At 53.7% G+C, this 21,540-nt stretch overlaps 7 protein-coding genes across 7 annotated transcripts; 3 read left to right on the top strand and 4 right to left on the bottom strand.

The window, feature by feature from the left end:
• Positions 1 to 179: 179 nt before the first annotated feature.
• Positions 180 to 915, bottom strand: ACO1O0_004740 (uncharacterized protein; the record flags this gene model as incomplete). The annotated part of the gene is made up of 2 exons (XM_083194173.1): positions 180 to 809; positions 865 to 915. The coding sequence occupies 2 exons, from the start codon at positions 913 to 915 to the stop codon at positions 180 to 182; spliced, it is 681 nt and encodes a 226-aa protein (XP_083051121.1).
• A 1,444-nt stretch (positions 916 to 2,359) lies between these two features.
• On the bottom strand, positions 2,360 to 4,651 carry ACO1O0_004739 (uncharacterized protein; the record flags this gene model as incomplete). Its single annotated transcript, XM_083194172.1, has 1 exon — positions 2,360 to 4,651. The coding sequence occupies one exon, from the start codon at positions 4,649 to 4,651 to the stop codon at positions 2,360 to 2,362; it is 2,292 nt and encodes a 763-aa protein (XP_083051120.1).
• Positions 4,652 to 5,457: 806 nt separating this feature from the next.
• On the bottom strand, positions 5,458 to 7,353 carry ACO1O0_004738 (general substrate transporter; the record flags this gene model as incomplete). The annotated part of the gene is made up of 6 exons (XM_083194171.1): positions 5,458 to 5,605; positions 5,673 to 5,781; positions 5,862 to 6,083; positions 6,154 to 6,642; positions 6,692 to 7,093; positions 7,149 to 7,353. The coding sequence occupies 6 exons, from the start codon at positions 7,351 to 7,353 to the stop codon at positions 5,458 to 5,460; spliced, it is 1,575 nt and encodes a 524-aa protein (XP_083051119.1).
• Positions 7,354 to 10,797: 3,444 nt separating this feature from the next.
• On the bottom strand, positions 10,798 to 14,998 carry ACO1O0_004737 (uncharacterized protein; the record flags this gene model as incomplete). Its single annotated transcript, XM_083194170.1, has 2 exons — positions 10,798 to 13,365; positions 13,436 to 14,998. The coding sequence occupies 2 exons, from the start codon at positions 14,996 to 14,998 to the stop codon at positions 10,798 to 10,800; spliced, it is 4,131 nt and encodes a 1,376-aa protein (XP_083051118.1).
• Positions 14,999 to 16,397: 1,399 nt separating this feature from the next.
• ACO1O0_004736 (WSC domain-containing protein) lies at positions 16,398 to 17,090 on the top strand (the record flags this gene model as incomplete). The annotated part of the gene is made up of 1 exon (XM_083194169.1): positions 16,398 to 17,090. The coding sequence occupies one exon, from the start codon at positions 16,398 to 16,400 to the stop codon at positions 17,088 to 17,090; it is 693 nt and encodes a 230-aa protein (XP_083051117.1).
• Positions 17,091 to 18,305: 1,215 nt separating this feature from the next.
• Positions 18,306 to 19,155, top strand: ACO1O0_004735 (uncharacterized protein; the record flags this gene model as incomplete). Its single annotated transcript, XM_083194168.1, has 2 exons — positions 18,306 to 18,524; positions 18,628 to 19,155. The coding sequence occupies 2 exons, from the start codon at positions 18,306 to 18,308 to the stop codon at positions 19,153 to 19,155; spliced, it is 747 nt and encodes a 248-aa protein (XP_083051116.1).
• Positions 19,156 to 19,843: 688 nt separating this feature from the next.
• On the top strand, positions 19,844 to 21,484 carry ACO1O0_004734 (uncharacterized protein; the record flags this gene model as incomplete). Its single annotated transcript, XM_083194167.1, has 1 exon — positions 19,844 to 21,484. The coding sequence occupies one exon, from the start codon at positions 19,844 to 19,846 to the stop codon at positions 21,482 to 21,484; it is 1,641 nt and encodes a 546-aa protein (XP_083051115.1).
• Positions 21,485 to 21,540: the final 56 nt, after the last annotated feature.

Raw genomic sequence — 21,540 nt, 5'->3', positions numbered from 1 at the left:
GCATACTTATGTTTGATCTTAGCGAGTTCTCCGTTGGTATCTCCTACAGCGGTACGTAGTTTCACAAGTTGTGCAATATTAGTGCTGATGCGAGAGTTGGATTTCCTAGTCCCCGCGGACAAAAGATATGTTGGGTAGGTACGTCAAGATAGCCGGCTCTACGAAAAGGTGCTATCTATTTAGAAATTGTCCTTGCCATAGTTGTCTAGGTATCTCTTGTATATAACTCCAAGATGGATCCTGTCGGAGTTAAACGAGTATTCACGGTCCTCTGGTTTAGGCTCATAGACGGACTCCAGGTCTACCAACACGATCCGGCCTTGAACCATGATAAAATTGTCGAGTTTGATGTCCTCATAGCCTAGATCGACAGCATTAAGCTCGCCAAATACAACCTCGACAAGCTCCTTGAACTCGTCAACCTCAAGCGGGGGCCGTTGCTGTTCCCACGGCATGATACCGACGACCTCGGAGAGGATGAGCGCGCGTGCTCCTTCAAATTCTGCTTCGCCATAGAGCTTGGGTATCATCCGGCCTTGGAGATGTTCTAGCCTTCTATACATGCGCTTCTCGTTGTCGAATTCCTCTAGCCAACCGGGCTTAGTCTTCTTGAGTACCACCCGGTCAGGGAGGAAGAAAGCGGGGAAGACCATTACGACGAGCATCTGGAGAAATGTAGGAAGTTTTCGGATCAGCCATGTGAGCGTGCGCACTAGAGGGCTGCGGAGAATCGATAGATGCAGGACGTTGGGGTGTACGGGGTGGTTTTCCTGGCTGATAGCCGACACATTGATATGCCCGAAGCGAAACTAGAATGCACACCGTCAGCTGGAGAAACAAAGAGAAGAGACAGTGAGATGGAACCTTTATGTATCGTGGATTATTATAAGAGTCGCCGGAATCATTGCTATCCATGGTTGCTCGCTGGCGTGATCGAGTGGATGATGTTCGGTGAGGGAGCGCTGGCGGTCACGTGGTAAACTACCATCACACCATACTTGCCAAATAGGTACTACGAGTACGAGTACTATGATGTCCGTGCTCCAGATTCTGAGCGACAACCCCACCTCGAGGACCCGTAATCCTATGTTCGTCCAGGAGCCATGGCAACCACTGTGTCAACATTGCTCAGCCAGCATTCTACGAACCCGGTCAAAAATACGTTTAACGAGTCAGGCAGCAACAAGCAATGGGCGAAATCATATCCCCCTATTTCCCGGTTGAGAGTTCACACTTTCATTCAACAGCCAGGCGGCCTAGCAGTGGCGAACTTTGACGACGCATTCCTGGGCGAATACGGTGATGAGACCCTTAGGCTGAACGAGCTGGGGTACCCACCGAACTACCGAAAGTGGCGCCTAGACTCGGAGGCAGATGGGATCCAGTGGTTCCATACAGAAGTATCGAATGTTGTCCTAGGCGCATTTGCAAGATGTCCAAGTAGCCTCCAGGCCTCTCACGAGAAGGCTCTGTCCGAGGCCCGCACGGAACAGATCGTCGATGTTTCCTACTCGGTGTCTCACGGCAGTGATAGAATGGTTGTTGCAGTCGGCGAATTCAAGAGAGATCTTCTAAGACTGGACCAGTGGCAAAATGGAAGAATTACGCAGAGCCAACAAAGCATCATTTCTCAAGAGTTAAGAGGGTGCGCAGCAATGACTTTTCTTTGCATTTCCCGTGTAGTTGGACCTCTACTATGAAGTAGCGCAGACTAAGCCAGAGTGGACAGGTACGCACACAAATACGCTTGCCCCTAAGTCTTTTGTTTCGATAACTACTCTTTTCCCATGCTACAGTTCAGAGCTAAGAGCAGGGATGGAATTAGTGATACCAATTGCGGGGTGGATTGCTAGATACTCCCCCGAGACAACTTACACGGCACCTCTCTCCGGTATGCACTATATCGCCTACTACTTCAAGGTTTTCGGAGATGCCAAGGGTCGCGTCCATCAGACGTGTTCCTTTATGGATATCGTCCATCTCTGCGTGAGTTTTACAATGGGCGGCCCCTTTGGAAACTCGAGGATGGCAAAAATCATCATAGCCCCCGGGGACATACCCGTAAGGTCGACCCGACATGTGGCGCCTTCTTCTGGACAGACACGGATGGGTCTACCCCGTTGCTGGGTCAGGATGGCGGTCTGGTATGGGATACACCAGCGTTTTGGTCGGAACAGACCTAATAAGATGGTAACGTGGCAGCCGAGGAAGACCTTTACGGGCCCGGGACGCGGTACATTATACCCACATGCTAAGCGTCTACATGGCCTTGAACATGGACCACGAGGAGACATGTTGATATAATTGATTTACAATTGACCTATCTGGATACTCGTGTTCTATTCTACGCCGAGCTCCATCACAGCATGGCCATGGCCGCCGCCGTAACCAGCAGCGACAGCCCCCACGACACACCAGCGCGAGCAACCCCAGAGCCCGGAGGCTTCGTGGGAGGGGCCTGGCCGCCGTCCTCGCCCTCGCCCGGGATCTTCATCTCGCCCTCGACCTTGACGCTCTGCAACCCTGTCCCCTCAATGTCCTCCAGGGGCGCCACGAAGGCCATCTGGCTCCAGCTGAACTGGGTGTTCTTGCCGCCGTAGATGTACACCTCGAAGCGGCCAGCCAGCTTCCCGTCTAGCCACACCACGGCGCCGTGCTCGACGTCGGTGGCGATGGTGATGGTCACGGGCGTGGACACGCTGACGACCTCGTGCGTCGACGTCGTGTTGACCCAGATCCGGCCCGGGTGGCCCGGGTCCAGCTCCAGGGCGTCCTGCGATGTGACCTCGCGCAGCGGGTAGATGTACCCGTCCGCGTTGAAGATGAGGTTCCCGTCGCTGTCGAGAGAGAGGGTGTTGTCCTTGCTGGACAGCTTGAAGGGCCCGTCGGCCGTGAGCGTCAGGGTGTAGTTCATGCCCTTGCTGCCCTTGCCGAGCTTGACCTTGTCGGCGTCGGCGTCGGCGTCTGAGCGAGTCCACGAGACGAGGGGGCCACCGTCCTTGGGGGCGGGAATCACGCGGTCGAGGTTCTGCGCGGGCGCAACGGCCGAGTAGAAGTCGATGCTGGGCGCCACGGCCTCTGCCTTGAGCTCAGGGCCCCTGCTGCCGGACCAGGCGCGGGCGCCGACGAGGGCAATGCCCCTGCGCATGGCGTAGTACATCTCGAGCTGGGTCGACGCATCGGGCCCGTTGTCGTTCCAGGCGGGGATGACGGCGCCCATGTTGAGGGGCTCGTCGTCGGAAAGCTGCTCGGTGGTGTTGATGTGGTTGAAGTCGGCGGGCGTCCACTGCCAGCCGGGCTTCTCGGCAAAGTCGAGGATGCGCGACTCGTTGAAGAACTGCGGGTACGTGGCCGGGAAGATGGGGCTGTGGTCGTTCTTGATGCCCATGTACGCCCACCAGTCCTCCGAGTTGATGACCCGGTGGCCCAGCTTGACGAGCTCCAGAGGGTCCGACTGGCCAAACTGCCAGTGCTGCATGGCGATGTCGGGCGAGATCTTGAGCCCGGCCTGCTTGGGCTCCTCCATGGGGGTACCCCAGATGCGGATGCTCTTTCCCGACGTCTCGTTGACAAATGTGGCCATCTCGTTGACGAAGCCGATGTAGTCGTCGGCCAGCGTGGCATCGTACTCGTCGGCGCCGACGTGGACCTCCTTGACGTCGAACCACGGCAGGAACTCGGTCCAGATACGCTGGATCGTGGGGATGGTCTCCGGGTGCGACAGGTTGAGCAGATCGCGCTTCTCGAGGGACAGCTCGGGCTTCCACTTGGTCACATACAGGCAGTGGCCAGGGGCCTCGATCTCGGGGATGACGGCCACACCACGGCGGGCGCAGTGGCGCTGCATATCGGCGTATTCGTCGCGCGAGAGCGTCTCGTTCTCGCGTCCGTGGATGATGCCCAGCAGCGACTCGTCCTCGGGCAGCAGGCTGAAGTGCGAGTAGACGTCCTCCCACGTCTCGTTGCGGCCGCGGCTGAGCGGGAAGTTGTCGCTGATGTGGTAGTGGAACTCGCTCATCTTGAAGAAGGACGCGTAGCTGCACATCTCCTTGATGAAGTCCTTGTTGTACCACTTGCGTCCGGCGTCGAACATGTAGCCGCGGGTGGCGTAGGCAGGGGCATCGGTGGTCTGGCCAGCCGACAGCGTCTGGTGGCTCTCGCCGCCGGCGAGGAGCAGCTGCAGGACCGTCCTGGTTCCCCACCACATGCCCCGGGCTCCGGTGCCGCGGATAGAGACGGCAGTAGACGAGATGTCGAGCTCATAGCCTTCGGAGGTGGAGTCGCCGTTCTCGTAGGTCATGGAGGAGTTGTCTCCCTTGAAGGCACCCAGGAGGATGGCCCCGTCGGCATCATCAGCATCCGGCAGGGAGTCGACCTTCTCGAGGGTGAAGTTGACGCCGGTGATCTGGTTCAGGTCCTCGAGGAAGACCTCTGCAAAGTCATGGGCACTGGGAGGAATGAGGGTCAGGCCATCCGTGTCCTTGACAGAGGCAAAGTCCGAGTCGATGTAGATCTTCTTGGAGCTGGAGTCGGCGTTCCAGACGGCCTCGCCAGTGAAGGAAGTCTTATCGGAGACAGAGGCTGGGGGCAGCAGCTCCAGCGCAGAGGCCAGAGCTGGCACGCCCAGCAGCGCGGCCGTGATGATGCGCATCGTGTGTTGTGTGTGAGGTTCGCTGATCGGTGTGCCTCCCAATTGGCAAACCAGCAGACCGGAGGACGATCATGGCGCCCTTTTATTATAACACATGGTCGTCTCAACAGATGAGGACGATCGGAGACGGTGAGACACTGTCACACTATGACCCCGCATCGTTTGACCCCGTGCGGAGATCCGTGATGGCGGGATACCACTTTCGTACAGTACATGGGAGTAGGTAGTAGCTAGTTAGTACTACACTGTAGTCATAGACGGGGGTCCGGATGTAACGATGCCCGACGGTTGCGGGACCATGTAACGGTAACCTCTTGCAATGTGCATCCACGCAAGGGGGGTCTTGGCCGGGAGACAACCATCCATAATCCACGCTGTCTTGCAATTGGGGGCCTGGGGTTGTTTTAACGTCTGCTATCGGCCGTTGTTTGGCGATGCGGCCCAGGAGCTTGGACGCAAGACCCGATAGAGATAAACTTGCATTAGACGGTGGAGCGAGACCCGGTTCTTCTCGTGCGGGGACTGTCAAACTCGCTAATTTTCCCTCACTACATAGTACTAGTCCAGGCTTCCATTGTCTTCTACTATGATGTATTCCATCCTTCTGCTTGTCCCAACCTCTTGCCATGTTACATCTCTTCCCCATGCTTGCCCCTTGGCATGTAATGCTGTTGTTGCGCCCCCCCGTTCGACCGACAGATACGATCAACTACGTAGGCCATGTCCATGGCCTCGATTACGACACTAGTAAGGCAGGGTCTCTGCCGTATATGGACGGGATCGTCGCTCCTAATCTCCATCATCCCCTACGCGATCTTCTTCGTGCTCGCCTTGCGCGGGTTCTTTGCCTGGAACACCTCCTCCAGCTCCTCCAGGGTCCGGCCCTTGGTCTCGACAAAGAAGAAGTAGATGAAACCAAGCTGAAACAAGTCCCAGAAGACGAAGAAGACGTAGCTTTTTCCCACAGTTAGGTGGAATCTCGATTGAATGGAAGCATGGCGGATGAGATTGGAAAACTCACAACCAGTATTTGATATTCTTCATGGCAACCGGCGCCGCGAACGTATTGACAAAGCTGGCGCATCCGGCTGCCAGTTGGAACACCATCATGCCATTGGCTCTCATGTCATCTAACCATTCAAATCATTAGCATCACACATGCCAGCATCGGTGTAGATCCATGCGTGGATTCTGGGTTCGGGAAACTCACTGGCCAGAACCTCGGCAGGATAGATGGGCTGCATCGGGGTGAAGCCAACTGCAAAGACGACGCCGAATATGAAGATGAAAGCGATACTGGCCGAGCTGCTAGGCACGCTGCCGGAGCGCTGGTACTCGGCTGTCGTGGCAGCGACGAGGGCCAGGGCGATGGACATGGCCAAGGAGGACCCCATGAGCATCTTTCTCCGTCCGACGATATCGTGCAGTCGAGCTGTCAGAGTCAGAGCCTTGGACTAATCACACGCAACCGGGCAGGTCGGGTCTCTGTTAGTAACACTCACCTCCGATGGTCGCCGAGATCCACCCCGTCACCGCATAGATGGCATTCAGGAGCAACACCATATTCGTCGCCGTGATGCCCACGTTCTCCACCATGTACGGCAGATAATAGCTCGCCACATTGTTTCCCGAGAACTGCCCAAACCACGCCATGGTCACCGCCAGCATCAGCCTGTACAGGCGAGCCCGCGTCTTGAACAGGCTCCGCAGGTCGAAGCACGCCCAGCTGGACCGCCCCTGGACCTCGAGCAGCGACGCCTCGATCTCCTGCATCTCGATGCCCACGATCGGGTGGTCCGCGTCGCCGTTGGCGTGGTACTTGACGATGAAGTCGCGCGCCTTGGAGTGCTGGCCCTGCGCGATCTGCCACCGGGGGCTTTCGGGGAGGAGCCAGGCCCCGAGGCAGACGATGCCCGGGCAGAGAGTCTGCAGCCAGAGGGGGAGGCGCCACTTGAGGTTTCCGTGGAGGTGAAGATTGGCTCCGTACATGGCTTTCTCGTTATCAGTGTGAGATCTCGCACTGGTCGGGGAATGGCTTACCAAACGTCGCAATGATGCTCCCCATATAGTACAGCGTGTTGTATATACCCGCCACAGTAGCACGATGCAGCGGCGGCGCAACTTCGACTAGCAGCATCGGCGCGGCGACGGTGCAAATAGTCGAGAAGAAGCTCAGGAGGTAGCGGGCAGCGATGAAAGAGGGGAGTGTGGGTGCCAAGGACGTGAAGACGGCTGAGCACACAACGAGAAACGAGCTTATGATGACGGTCCACTTTCGACCTCTCCAGTCGCAAATCCAAATAAACAGAGCACCCGTCATCTGTCCGATCTGAAAGATGGAGAAGACGAGACCGGTGGTTGAAGAGCCGTCGGACGATAGATTGTAGTACTTTTGATACTCGGGGAGGACGTTGATGGAGCCCATAAGGGACCCATCGTAGCCTGGGGAAGACAAGTTAGTTTGGCGGTAGGATATAGAAAGCGAACTCGAACTCACCGTTCATCGTTGAACATAGATAGAGGACCATACAGGCCAAGTATAGCCTCCTGTGTCCGCTCCCCCATGGGTTTGGTGGGCCACCAGCAGAATCTAGGGTAGCCTTGATTGCCTGCACTGGCGATGTTGAGCGAATATCATCCTTGCCGCCGTTTTCTTCATGAGCATGGACGGCCTCAGCGTCCCCATTTTTCTCATCGGCCATAGTGATGTTTCCCACGAAGTGGTCACTCGAAGAGGGAATGTGAGGTCAGTGAGGTCTATGTCGAGGTTCGTGGTTTCCTGTCACGAAACCCAAACCAACTGCATCTCCTTCATTCACTTATACCCTCCTTCTTAATCATCTACTATGATGTCAATATCAGTCTCGGAGTGTTCCCTAACGGGCGCAAAGTGGGTATGCGGAGGTAAATACCCCAGACGGCTTTTCGCTCCTTCAAATTCGCGTCCTAGTGCTGACTTTGTCCTTGACACTGCCGAAGTACCCGATTGGATCCAATATCGGTCATGCGCTGGTTACCATTATGGTAAAGATCTGTGGCTAAAAGGATTTGGTTGCTCATCGACTGGGTGGAACGACTGTAGCTGCATTGTGGGGTAGGATTTGGGAACTTGAAAGTACAGTGCTCCGCTCACCATTATTGTTCGGAGGAATGAAAATCAGAGGATGCAATTTATTCGTCAGTGCTTCCTTAACTAATAGTTTAAGTATATTCATTGTGTAATAAAGAGAAAATATAGATTATCTCAATTCCTATGGTCAAATAGTAGATAAATACTAAGAGGTTATCATTTCCGAGTGGCAACACTATTCAATCGCGTGTGCTTGTAGGAGAGGAGAGGAATAATGAAAGAAACCATGGGGATACATAATACAATCACAAAATCATGCGTCACGGGGGGACTTTTAAGCTGAACTTGGGAAATATGCAAATATGGCCATAGTTTACATTCAAAAGTTCAATTCCACTATAAGAACGATGGGCTTAAAAGACGCTTGAAGTTCCATTGCCCTAGACGTACTCCGTGGTCACTAGATGGATGTTCATAAAATACAATATAAACATTAAAACCTGCATAAACTGAGCATTGACTTGGCTCCTGTTGCGTTGTGTTGTCCTGGTGCTCGGGGTCATGAATCACCGATGGAGTAGGACAGCAAGTATCTCATGCCGATCACCCAGTACTCGCTCAATTCCGATGGATTTCTGGTTTTTGAAACGCGAGATCTCGAGGATTTCTGCACTCCGTCATGATTCCCTGCGGTATCTGGGACTACCTCTCGCGGAGTGGAGTGGTTAGTCGTGTGCTCAGTGCCAATGTCTCCCCTCGGCTGATTTTGTTCCGCCTGGTGGAATCGTATCCTCTGAACCACGGCCACCGCAAGAGACCGCCGTCCAAAGGGTAGGACTACTCAAACGTTTACTAATTTTGTTTCAAATGCGATTTTAGCAAATGATCCAACGTCTGTGCCAGCGCGTGGTCTGCCATCCTGAAACATGGATAGATGAATCTCCGGACATATTTAGTCACAGCAATTTGTCACAGACGCCGTCAACGGTAACATCAAGCAAACTGACGGCCTAATCTACTCAATGACATTTATTAATAATCTGACTGCTACAGATAATAAAGATTTCCTCTCAGGAAAAGATTTATCTAAGAACACCTATGCATAGCCTTATGCTAACACATATATCATTAACTACGTCAACGTCGACCCGGGCCGAGAAAGCCTGTGAACCCTGGTGAGCTAACGAGCTCATCGCGAAGACGGTGAACCCCCATATGGACGAATAATGCACCACCACTAAACCCAATATCAAAGCCCTCACCAGCACATACTGCCCCACCCCTTCCCTAGATGTGAATCTGGAATAACAAGACGTTCAAATGTATCGAGCCGCCCGCCGCGACCTCGCAACAAAACAAGGGACAGGATGAAGGCTGATACATGTGTACACCTGGTATGCGGGATACAACGGGCCTGGCGAACTCCCGCCGAGAAAACAGTGAAGGAGGATTGGGGATGGGACGATGACTATACCCATATCCGTACAATGACTGGCTATGACACGGTGTTATGGGACATACTTTCAGTCTTGGCCAAAACTTCCCCAGTGAAAACCAATCACGACCAGTCATGTAATGTAAATTCCGATGGTATTTTCATCAAAAGGCTTCCCCACGTAGTGTACAGTATACTCAGCTGGCGCCTCACTGCAAGCAGCAACAAGTGGCAGCTGAAATGAGCCGCTCAGTAGACGCGCCCCAGCCAATGAAATCCGAAGAAATGCTTGCCGCTTCTTGTAGCTAACCCTTCCCGAGCTTACATCGAGCCTCTCCCTTCTAGTTTAGATGGGGATGGGGATATAGTTGAGGCTATACTCAGGCGACCTCGGAAGAGTAAAAACTGATTACGGATAAGATCGTTGACAAGCGGAAGGCTGGACGCCAGCCAGAAACTAAAAAAGGCAAAGATCGGCGGTCTATTCAGTGGCTGAGGCCAGACATACCGTAGTACGTGAGGCGAGACGGAGATACAGGAACAGGCCATACTCGTACGAATATCTGGAGCGGTGTGTTTTATCAATCCAAAAACTCCCATCACACATTACACGGCAATGCGGCCCAGACTGGATACGAGCCCAGATGATCCACCTGCTCAGCTTATACTAGGGCATATGTACGAGCCCAGGTTATGTTTGGCTCAAAGAAGCCCTGGTTCATTGTGAAATGAGGGTCCGGGTCTCAGGTTCCCTGTTATCAGCTTGCCTGTATTCTTACATATCACCACATTCCGTATGCGAGGGATGTAAGAAAAGAAAGGAAGAAGGAAAAAGAAAGCGCCGGTGAGGAGCAACTGTCGGTAAACAACGATCAGTATCCGTAGTCTCAGTGTACATATAACTCATGGCACTTCCTCACTTCTGACGTAGAATCATCACCAGTCGCAACTTAGATTCCAAGCACCATCCCACCTTGAGCCCCCTCCCTGACAAACCCTTTCGAGAACCAACATCATGGCGCAAGAAGAAACGCTGGCCATCCTCAAGGATGTCGTTGCCAAAACACACTCGCGGCCTGTGTTGACGGTGGAGATTGAACGGATCCACAACCACATCATGTCCCAACCGAAAGGCGAAGATATCATACGCATCCTTGGGCAGAATGTGTCGAACCCGGCCCCCATGGCGGCCCTGATGACGGCCCCTAATCCTGGTGGCTTCCGAAACAAGATGTCCGCCTCAGGGTCATTGATTAACCTTATATTCACCGTAGGAAAAGGGCTGCACTAGATTACGGTTGCATATTAGGCAAACGTTGGAAAGTTACTTATTCAAGCCTTTGTAATAGTTAGTCTTTAACTATAGGGTAGGTGGAGTAGTATTTAATCGTTCTACATGCCATAAACTATTAAATAATTAATATGGGTATTTAAATGTTTTGGGAACTATAAAGAAACGTATCAGCTAAATAATGTTCTTAGTAGTTAAAGAATAAAAGAGATATAATTAATCTAGAGGAGACTAGGGGATCTTGTAATGAGACTGAGCAGAAGAACAGTGTCATCTTCATATACAAGCTTTGAAAAACATATGATTAACTAATTCTTTTCGTCTTAAATTCGTATAATTTAGGTCTAGAGTCATCGAATAGAGCAATACGAACGAAGTTTATCGACAGAGTCCAACCTATTCTTGACAGGGACACCCAGTTTCGTGATACTGTCGCCCGTCATACCCCGTCGACTTTGTGCCGCCTCGCGGAACCCGCCCCTTCCGAGAGCCGCGCCAGCCAGAGCAGAAAATATAGCCATGAAGGCACTGTCGGGATCCTGGACAATGCCATAGACTGTCAGAGCAGCCTCGCCCAAGTTCCCGACCATGGACAGGATCGCCCTCAGCGGCGCCAGGGCTCCTCCCGTGATGGCCCCGCCAATGAAGGGGACGAAGAAGAGCAGACCGCTGACAAAGCTGAGGATCAATGCCTCTCGCTCGGCCTTCTTGATCTCGTCGGCCGTGGTGACGACCTTGTCCATGCTTTCGACGGCCTGCTCCAGGATGATGGCCGGCATGATGGCCGCGTCGGCCATGTCGGCCCAGCTCAGACCGTCGATCATCATCTCGAACTCGTCAAACTCGTTGCCCTGGAAGACCCTGAGCCGGCTCAGCAGATCCATGGACTCGCCGTAGCCCTGGCCGACGAGGTCCTTGGGGTTGAAGATTTCAATCTTGTCCTCCACAGGGTACCCGCTCCAGTAGGTGGTGCCCCTCTCAATGCAATTGAGCACGTCTGATCCGGTGTACTGGCAGCCGTCGGCCGAGACCTTGACCTTTTTCTTGTCGAATTTAAGCCAACTTCTCTCAATGCCGAACTTGTCAAAGATGTCCTTGAAGAAATTGACCTCGTCCTTGATCTCGAACATGGCGTTGGGCACGCTGGAGCCAGGGCCGACGTCTCCATCGCGGAGGTTGGTAGGGCAGGGAATCTCCTCGGTGGTGAAACCGCCGTCACATGTCGGGCTGTTGTTGCAGTTGTTCATGCAGAAGACATAGGTGCAGTCGCTGCAGCACTGAAGCTCCTTGGTCTCCTTGCACGTAAAGTACTTGTTGCCGTTTTCCCCGACAAACATGTCAACCTGGTCGGGCACCTGCCGCTTGATGTAGGTCGTGTACGTCTCGAACTTGGAGTCATAGCCGCCATCCACGAGGTCCTTATACTTCTTCAAGGCACTGTCCATGACGGCGATTTCAACGTCGAGGATGTACTTGTTCATGCAGTGGGCGGGAATCTTGCCCTTGGAGTCCTGGAGCTCCTGAAAGGCGCGGAAGGTGGCCGTGCAGGGCATGAAGTCTGGGTTGATGTAGGGTGTGCTGTCGCTGCCGTAATCATCGCCGCCGCCACCACCGCCTCCGTCGCCGCCCCAGAATTTCTGGAGATCGATGGCCCAGTCGGTGGTGCCTGCAAAGTTATAGGAGCTGTAGAAGGCAGAGCGCGTCTTCTTAAGGTCCTCGTCCATGTAGGCCACCCACTCGGTGCTATCGTAGACAAGCATGTTGGACCCGTCTGCGTCCCACTTGCGCGTGACCCTATCAGACTTGAGAATCTCGTCAATTTCGGCATTAGAGATATATCCCCCTGTCTTAGTGCAGCGACCCGGTGCGGCTTCAGAGACGCGGTTGGTGCCGGTGAACTCGCAGTTAGGGCCATCGCAGCCAGCTGCAGCCATCTTAAAGGAGCGCCCATAAGAAGAGACGCCGACGACGACCTTACCCGACGGAACGCCAGCCTTTGTAATCATAGCAAGGGCATCTTTCGTTTCGGTCTCGTTCACGTGAGAGCGGAGGCAGTTTCCAGACTCACAACCCGGCGAAGTCCACTTATTACCAGCATCCCACTGGCCATGGAGGTCGTAGGTCATGTAAATAATATAGTCAATGGCCTCGCTCATCTCCTTCACAGGGAAGGATTTGAGGTAGTGGAAGGAAGCCGGGGCCGCAAAAGAAACGGTCTTGCCACTGCCAATCTGCTGCTTGAGGCTAATCAGGGTCTGATAGTAGTTGTTTCCTTCCTCGGGGTCACCAGGTGGGATGTCAGGAATGTCGGGGGCGCCGGGGTACTCCCAGTCCAGGTCGATGCCATCGAGGTTATTGGCCTTGACAAAGTCAACAAGGTTGTTGACAAAAGTAGCCCTGTTGGCGGGCTTGGTAGCCTCTCGGAGAATCCTAAAGGTACCGGGCATATTACTAAAATCCCACCCGCCAAAAGAGATAATCTTTTTGATACCCGTCATGCCTTTGAAGATGTCAAATTGCTGCTGGATGTTTGTCGTATCAATCTTGAAGTCAGGCGTAATATCGGCAAAGGCAAAATGGATATGCGAGTAGAGGTCCTTGGGGACCTGGTCAACATCCATTTTCAGGCACTCACGGTTGCCATTCCAAGCCTCAAAGTAGGCAACGTTGATCTTGCTAGCCGGAGCCGATCCCTTGATGATGTCCATACCACAGTTGTAGATACAGCCGTTCTTGCCGGGGGCCGATGTTCCGGGGGCGCCGGAGGGGGCCTTGGAGATGGTGCAGAAGTCGCCAGTCAGTCCGCATTGGCCCCAGATGTTGCAGCACGCATTGAGGGGGCACGGGTTGAGGGTGGAGATGTTGGTGCCGGAGGGCGGTTGGACAGTATTGGGGACCGTAGGGCCGCAGATGGCGTTCTAAGGCAATATGAACACACGTTTCAAGTAGGAAGAGGCGAGGCTTAGTAGCTGGTTTGGGTTCACTTACAGAAACGGGCGCAGGCATGGGGGCGGTCCCCGTGCTCAGACACATCCTGGTATCCGTAAATAGCAGCTGGCAGCCGTTCCAACCCCAGGTGTTCTCGTTGAATGACTCGAGATTCGCGACAGTTAGGCCGTTTCTCGCTGCAATCTGCGAGCAGTCATCGGCATCCTTGATGGTATAGTCGAAGCAGTAACCATCGGGCTTGGGTTTGGGGCGGACATCAGGCAGAGTCCCCCGCGTGCAGCAGACAGGTTGACCGACAGCCAGAGTCGAGCAGAGACCCTCCTTGGTATTGACCTTCATAAAGTCGTTGCTAGATAGACCACACTTAGAGGCGAGAGAGCCGCACGAATCACCGCTAACAACGTTGGTCGTCTTGCAGGTTCCGTCAGAGTTGCTGGGCGGGATTGTCTCAGGCAGGGTCCCCGTGCTGCAGCAGATGGGCTCGTCAATGATAAGCGTATTGCAGAAGTTATCCCGTGGGTTGAACTTGACAAGGTTCTCCTGCGTAATCCCGCACCGGTCGGCTAGAGCCCAGCAGCCGTCGCCGGCCTGAACCTTTATGCTACGGCACTCGGCGCGTGGAGCAAGGTCGGCGGACCTGGACCAGATATGGGCTGGGGAGGTGGCATCTGAGGCCGAGACAATCTCCGTCGAGTTGACAGATTGAGGATTGGCCTTGGGAACTCGGATGGTCACCTTCATCCAGTCGTCGTCGCCGTCGACACCGGAAACGCACTTGCCATCGGCCCATGTCTTCATAGTCTCCTGGACGAGGCCAAAGTTCTTGGCGCTGCTGGCGACGACTCCCACATTGTAATCCGCGCCACGACCGTCGCCCTCGCAGAGCTGAAGAAGCATTGTCTTAGATATAGACTTTTCCTCAGCGTACTGGAGGAAGTGGTTCAGCACTGCGGCAGTAAGGCCATGCTGGTGAACCTCTGCGCCGCCAAACACGCCGAGGATGACGGATTGGGAGTATCCAAAGCTCAGGGTGCTCTGCGTGCAAGAAGGCTTCTTGGAGCCTAGGTAGTTGACGACCTGACGGCCTGTATCAAGGAGGTGTCGAGTCAAAAATCTATCGCCGGAGAGAGCATTAGGGACGGATGTGGCCAGCGCCACGGTGGTGTTGATCATGACATGGTTGGGTGTGGAGCAGAGAGCGGCAGTTGAGTCGCCGGCCTCGAAGATCTGGCTGTCAGAGGAGTAGTCGGCAGCGCAGGCGCGGAGTGCGAGTTTGGTGCGACTGTCCCCCACAATGTTCTGGACAGCAACTTTGAGGAGCATCGTCTCGTTACACGCGGCGAGACTGGCAGGGTCGGGGTACAGAGCCCAGCCGTCGTCGGACTCATTGACCTCAGTGCATGAGGAAGGGCAGACAGTGAGAGCGGAAGCCCTCTGCATTGTGGCGAGCCACTTCTCAAGCTCTGGGTCGTCAGCAGTGTTGATGCTGGAGGACAACTCGTCCCGGGGCAGCAGGGCTCCCGGAGACGGGCGTCGATGGGCAGAGGCTCCCGCAGCAAGGAGGACTCCGAAGAGGAACCATGGCTTCAGAGAGGAAGCCATGGTGGCTGAGAGAGGAGGACTCTATGGGATGGAGGAGATGGAGGTTGGATAGGCAATGAAACAACCTTCCACCAAAAGGAAAGAATGACTGGAGTGGCCCGCCAGATGGGGGGATAGAGATTAGTTGTGCTGTTAAATATCAGATATGGGGCAAAGGAAGCAGCTTCGTATCAAAGAGGTATACGGATATGTATGAACTCGACAACAGTGAACGTGTTAGGCTCACAGATTTGCCGTCTGCTATGCCGCAGCATACATTGCACCTAAGCAGAAAAATCGCTCTCGAATTGCCTAAGTAGGCAATGGCAAAAAAATACCAGCTAAAAGCAATAACCTAGGAACATACGATGCAAAAGCATGGCCCATGTAAGTGAGAAGAAAGAGGCTGAGGAACTGGTGGACAGCTGATACGCCTGAGGGGTGCGACTATCCAGCAGTCTATTGATTTTATTATGAGGCGCCCGCTGAACCACGCCACATTTTAGAAGAGTCTAGATCGTGGTGTTCCTGGTTCGGTCCTGCATTGCGACTCCAGACTCCGGGGAGTGATTTCCATCCCCGGGTTTTAGATCCCAAATTTGGTGCAGGGGTATTCAGTGTAGTACGAGAGTGCCCTTTTAGGATTATAGAGTATGCGGGCGAAGTGGGCCCGACCCCGAATGGGACTTTACGAATACTACTAGTTTATTTAATATTGATAGGTCTGATAAGAGGGACAAGAAGGCCTGACGATTGGTTCGCTCATGCGACTCTTGGCCCCCTTTTCCACTTGGCGATGATGCAGGGCGGGCTTTGGCAGGGTTGTAAGTCCCCACCCGCGTTTTGTCTTCCGGCCGCCCGAGGCTATAGTACTACTAACTAGTATTTACTCCAACTGATATGATCCCATTAAGGTAAAAAAACCCGCAAGCATGGCAGAGGCATAGTCTTACAAGGGGGGATTGCGGAGAAGTCCTGTGTCTAGAGCCAAGAACCTAGGCAACTAACCATTGACCAAAAGTGAGACCAAAATCAATCTACTACATGGTATGTAGATTCCAGACTGCGAGATTCCTATTGGTCGAACCAACGCTGCCTATCCGTAGTGTTATTGTGATCAATGATATTTCGCTGGGCCGCTTGCCAAGCACAGCGGCCTTGCACGAGACGTTTTTGTTACACTTGAGACCCGAGGCTTTTCTTCTTCTTTTGCTTCCGCTGAAAGTTACGAGCTCTGCTTCCTAGGACAGACCCCCTGGTTCCAACTACCAAGGTCTTCGTCACAAATATATCCTCACAGTTTGCTGCGCCATTGGCCCACCTCCCCCTCCTACTCGTATCTGTCCCCTTCTTTGGTCTAGGATTTTTCCCTCACAGCCTCGCCACTCTCTTTGGATCACACATCACCAAATCCATCATCATGAAGACCTTTACTTCAGCAGTGCACCTCATGGCGCTCGCCTCCCTGCCTCATCTCGGCGTGGCATACACCGACTACCCTACTCTCCAGTATGACCCTGAGACTGCCTCCCCCTGCCTCATCTGGGAGAACAACGCCCGCAACCTCGTGTGCGAGGACGTCAGGAGCTACTGGAACATCACCCCCGAGGAGTTCTCCCGCTGGAACCCGTCCGTTGGACTCGACTGCAAGCCCTGGATTGCCGCATCCTACTGCGTCGTGCCTCTGGAGCGCCTCCCCGAGAAGCCTACCACCACCATCACCGAAACTCCCACCCCAATGCCAACCACCACGTCCAGCGCCACCCTTGGTCCCTCGCCTACGAGCTGGGACGATCGGGGCTGCTACGTGGATGAAGATGAGGAGATCCCTACCCTGCAGAAGAATGTGAGCCAGGAAGGCGGCGATGCTGCTCTGACAATTGCCAAATGCAAGGATGCGTGCTACAAGGGATTCTTTGAGTTTGCGGGTGTCAAGGAAGGGGACGAATGCCACTGTGGGAGCTATGTTGCCGGCGAGAGGACACTGAATGAGACTGAGTGCAACGCGCCCTGCAGTGGTGACAGTACGGAGAAGTGTGGTGGTGCTGGCCGGCTCAATGTCTTTATGGCTCTCGAGAACGAGGCGGTCGTGACCCCGACGGCCAGCCTCTGAGGCTTGCTGGTTACGATGCCTGATAACAGTTTGGTGCCTGTCGCTGTTCCCTAGACTTGGTATGGAACGATTTCGGGAAAGTTTGTGAAATGAGTGGTGAGTTTTAGGGATGATTTGGTCTTTGGGTCGGGGAAATGAATTTAATACGGCATTGGAAACCCTGTTCCAAGTGAGGTACTATAAATTCCAAGTATGGTCTTTTTCAAGTTCTAAGTGGTCTGCTACACATTGCGACTGGCATAACAGCGCCTCGTGCATTGACTCCCCGTTTCTGTCGTAACCCTCAACTTAGCACGCGGTTTCTACACGTCTCTGTGAGCCAGACCCTCGCGCGTTTCTGGAACATCAATAATCGGGACCTCTGAACATTCCTCAACGTCTTCCGGCCCGTCGCTCCTCGTTGGACCTTGACAGAAGACAAAAGTGCACGTCATGCAAGCTAGCTGCTGCAACTCGGAGGGTCTATCCTTGGCACCATGAGCAGAACCCCGCATCGAACTTCGGCCCCGCCTTGTTAAGCACACACCACGATGAAACGCACGCCTCCTCAGGCTATAGATCTTGGCGAGCGTCTAGGCTCAAGATCATGACCTTATCCATGCGATTGGATTATAAGCGGACTTTTTATTCGCACACCAAACGAATCAAGGCCCTCTTCTACGTCGTTTAATGTACTAGTACCACGAGCATGTACTATGGTAGAGGGGTAAAGCTCATGCAGCAGAAGGATCACCAACAAAAGGACCATCAGGACTACTAACAAAGGATCGAGAACAAGAACTAAGATGCTGTGCATCACGTTAGCCTCGCAGAGTTAGCATCCACTTCCCAGAAGGGATAAACACAGCTCTAAGGAGCCTGGAATGCAAGCATGGGAAGATTGAAGCCGGCCGAGCCGAGGCAAATGAAGGCGCCCCAGGGATCATATGGCTAGAGAAGAGGCCAGAGCCCCAAGCAGCCAAGAGTTGCGCTTCCATGTATTGATTATCATGCGGTCCTTTCTGCGAACAGGGAGAGGACGATAGGTTTTCTAGTGCCTAAATGCAGGGTATGTAGTCTGTGCGCACCGAGCAAGGGTGTAAAACGGTTGGTCCTATCTACCACCGCTGGCCCCCCTTTCTCTCACTTATAGGACCCCCCAGGCGCCTTGAATATCCTGCTCCGTCCCAGGACATGTAGCTAGGTGATTATCAGTGCGCACTGTACACCTTCAGCATGCGTTTCTTTGCTTCAATGCTCGCCCTCTGGGCAACCTGCCTGGGCGTGGCTTCTGGCTACTCCATGCCAGGTGGCTACGAGAGGATGATGTTCTACTACGCCTACGTCGCCGAGTGCAAAGAGACCAAAAACAACCCTACACAGATCGCCGCTGGCTGTGCCAAAACCCCAAACGTCTGCTCGTTTGATAGGTTCATGGAATACATATTACCGCAGGTGAGCTTTCTCTCCGCCGTCCTCCATCGTCTCAATGGCAGCTCGATAGATCCCCGCATGGCCCGGCTAACTATTGCTTTTCCTCATCCTTCTCCATACACAGACCAACCCTTCTACAAAAGTCAACATCCACGACAAGGGGCATGATGACCTTCCTGATATTGACAGCACGGCCAGGAAGCTCAACGACGCCGGCCTGACGGGCGCTGTTGTCAACGGCCGAGTCTGGCGCGGTGCGAGCAATAACTGGGCTGAGGTCCTGAGCAAGGTGGGCGGGTATATTGCGAGGAGCGTGGACAGCGACAATATCCCCATGGACGTGAGGAAAGGCATGGCCAAGTCTATGAAGATGGTGTACGGGCAGCGCATGGAGGCCAGCGCCATATCGTGGAACCCCGAGGGGAGGGTGGTCATCCTGAAGACGGTGGACACATATGGTGTCCCGTATCAGACGCTGGATGCGAAGGAGACGATGGAGAGGAATCCCGGCTGGGACTTTAGAACCGAATTCGGGATACACGTCGGGGAGGGGCACAAGAACAACAACATTGCCCTGAAAGTACAGCTCGAGGTAGTCAAGATAAAGGAAGCTGCTGGCTGTTTCAGGGTTGATGGTTTTGTGCTTATTTAATAGGTTAGTAGGTGGAAGGCATTTGTACGAATACACTAGTGCAGAGTACCTATTGTGATGAGGTCGGCACGATCAATGTGGAACAAATGTGTGGATAGACCTCTATGTGTATAGGTGTGTGTGTGTGTGTGGGAGGATCTGCATCTGCCCATAGAGACTATTTACATTGCGGAAAAGGGTTTATGATGAAGGCCGGATGTAAATTCTTAACACACAATACTCCGTAACCTCTAACCTGAATTCCTGTGCGTATCAATGGGAGTAATTATCTATCAGCCAGGTACCTAGGTAAATTCAACTCCAGGTCTGTTATCTACCTAGGTACCTCGGGTTGGTGAACATGGCCCTGTCTTCAGTTGACGGCGACAGTGGAGCTCGCAGGGTCAGTGGGCCCAAGATTCTAGACACACCCATGGACCGAATACTAGTGAGAAAAAATATGGAACCGGGGCCTGCGCCTTAGTATTCGTAGGTGGTACGTACTCCGTATAGTCACATAATATCCGTACTTAACCACCTGATCTCCCTGATCTCCCCTCCCACCGAACTCTATATGCCCCATTAATACAAACCACATATTTCCACTTGCATCTCTTTAACTTTCTAGCTCGTATTCGGGGATTGCCTGCTCGCCACTGCAATATACTCAAAGCCCCGGGAAATTGATCTCAGCGTCTTTGTATTGACAATGGTCGACCAAAAGACCCTTGCCCAATACCTGGGCTCAGAGGAATACCATCGAGAGGATGTGCTCAGAGCCCTGCGCGGTGAAAAACTGCCGGGGCACCTAGGATACCCTCTCATCAAGCTTTGCATCATCCGCGGTATCCTCCATTCGGCATCCTTTGCAGAGGGTGAGGCTGCACCCCTCCGTGGCCTGCCAGAGCATCCCGAGTTCACCAGGGCTCTCAACGCCCGCGCCATCATGAGCAATCGCATCCCAGACATGGATCCCACAGAGCGCCCGGAGGAGCTGCCATATTGCATCTGGTACCCCACAATCGCCTCGGAAGACACGTACCGACAACTCTCAAAGAAGTGTCCTCAGATGAGATACCAAGTCGCTCGAGCGTGTGCTGTGGCTGGATACACGGATCTGTATTTAAAGCTCGAGGATGTCCTCCCTGAAGTTGCTGTCGCCGAGGAGGCCCGCGCCGCAGGCAGTACCTCCATTTTCAACCACATCATGGCGCAACCGGTGCGATACAAAGTCTTCGATGACTACTACCGGACAATTAACCTTGAGAGCCCACAGCCTGCTCCTCTAAATGGCGACACATGTGTGTTGTCCATGGTCGAAAGTCAGAAGCAGGCGTTCGGAAAGCCCACCATTCCAGACGACGATGATATCTTCACGTACTTTGGCGATGACGGATTCAAGGAGATGATGTACAACATTACCGAAGATCAGGGCATTGCAGAGTCTGTCCCTGATGGCGACACACCTGTCTTCTCCTCGGCAGATCTCATGCTGGATCTCCTCACCTGGCCTCTACCCGCCGACCTCCCTGCCGGCAACAAGGACCTGCTCATCCTCACAGCCGCCTACTACGGCAACATAGATCGCTACACGCGCCTACGGCGGCCTAAAGTGCTCGAAGATGAGATCTTTTGCGTCGTACGAGGCATCTACCACAACTCACTCTTCGCACTCTGGTGGGAGCGCCAGCAGAACCCACCAGAAGGTGAGCCCTTCCATATGCCCCATTGGCAGCACATTGAGAGGGCAATCACGGCGCGGCACATTATGAACAATGACCTCTCCCGCGTAGTTGACAAGATGGACGACAAGGACTGCCTCCCCTACCTGATCTGGTATCCCGAGTTTGCAGCGCCGGAGACGTACAGGGCACTGGCTGAGAAAGTTCCCGCAATGAGGGGGGCCTGCGCCCGAGCAGCAATCTATACTGGGGATGTCGGGCTCTTTGACGAGCTCATGGCTCTGCCCGGCGTGGTGCCCAATCCGTATCTCGCGGCCGAGGCGAAACAGAGCAACAATCCGTACTTTTGCTCTGCTCTTCAGTCCCGGGCGGAGGATATCGGGGTCAGCTTGCTTCCATCGAGCTTGGGTGCCGGCGGAGAGCCCTACGAGCCTTGGAAGCTGTTCTCAGTGAGAGGGTCGAGTGTCATGATGAAGTGGAATGGGCTGCCGCGGTCCCCAAGCGTGAGGATGGTTACTGGAGAGTTTCTGGAGCAGGAGGCAGTGTACAACGGAACGAGGGCGGAGACGACTCAGCTGGAATTGTTTCTCATGGTTCCTAATTCGTGGAGACCGCAGGACAGGTATGCTTTGGAACTAGATTATAAGGACTGGCCGCCAAGCTGGTAGGGGGCATTAAGTTCTAAGATATATAGACATTGATTTAAGAAGGAGCTATTATCCAT

The sequence above is a fragment of the Amphichorda felina genome (assembly GCF_050947745.1).
Source record: "Amphichorda felina strain 45539 chromosome Unknown scaffold_4, whole genome shotgun sequence".
Taxonomy (NCBI): domain Eukaryota; kingdom Fungi; phylum Ascomycota; class Sordariomycetes; order Hypocreales; family Bionectriaceae; genus Amphichorda; species Amphichorda felina.
Note: the sequence above shows the minus strand (reverse complement) of the source record. Positions and strands in the feature narration are given on the sequence as shown.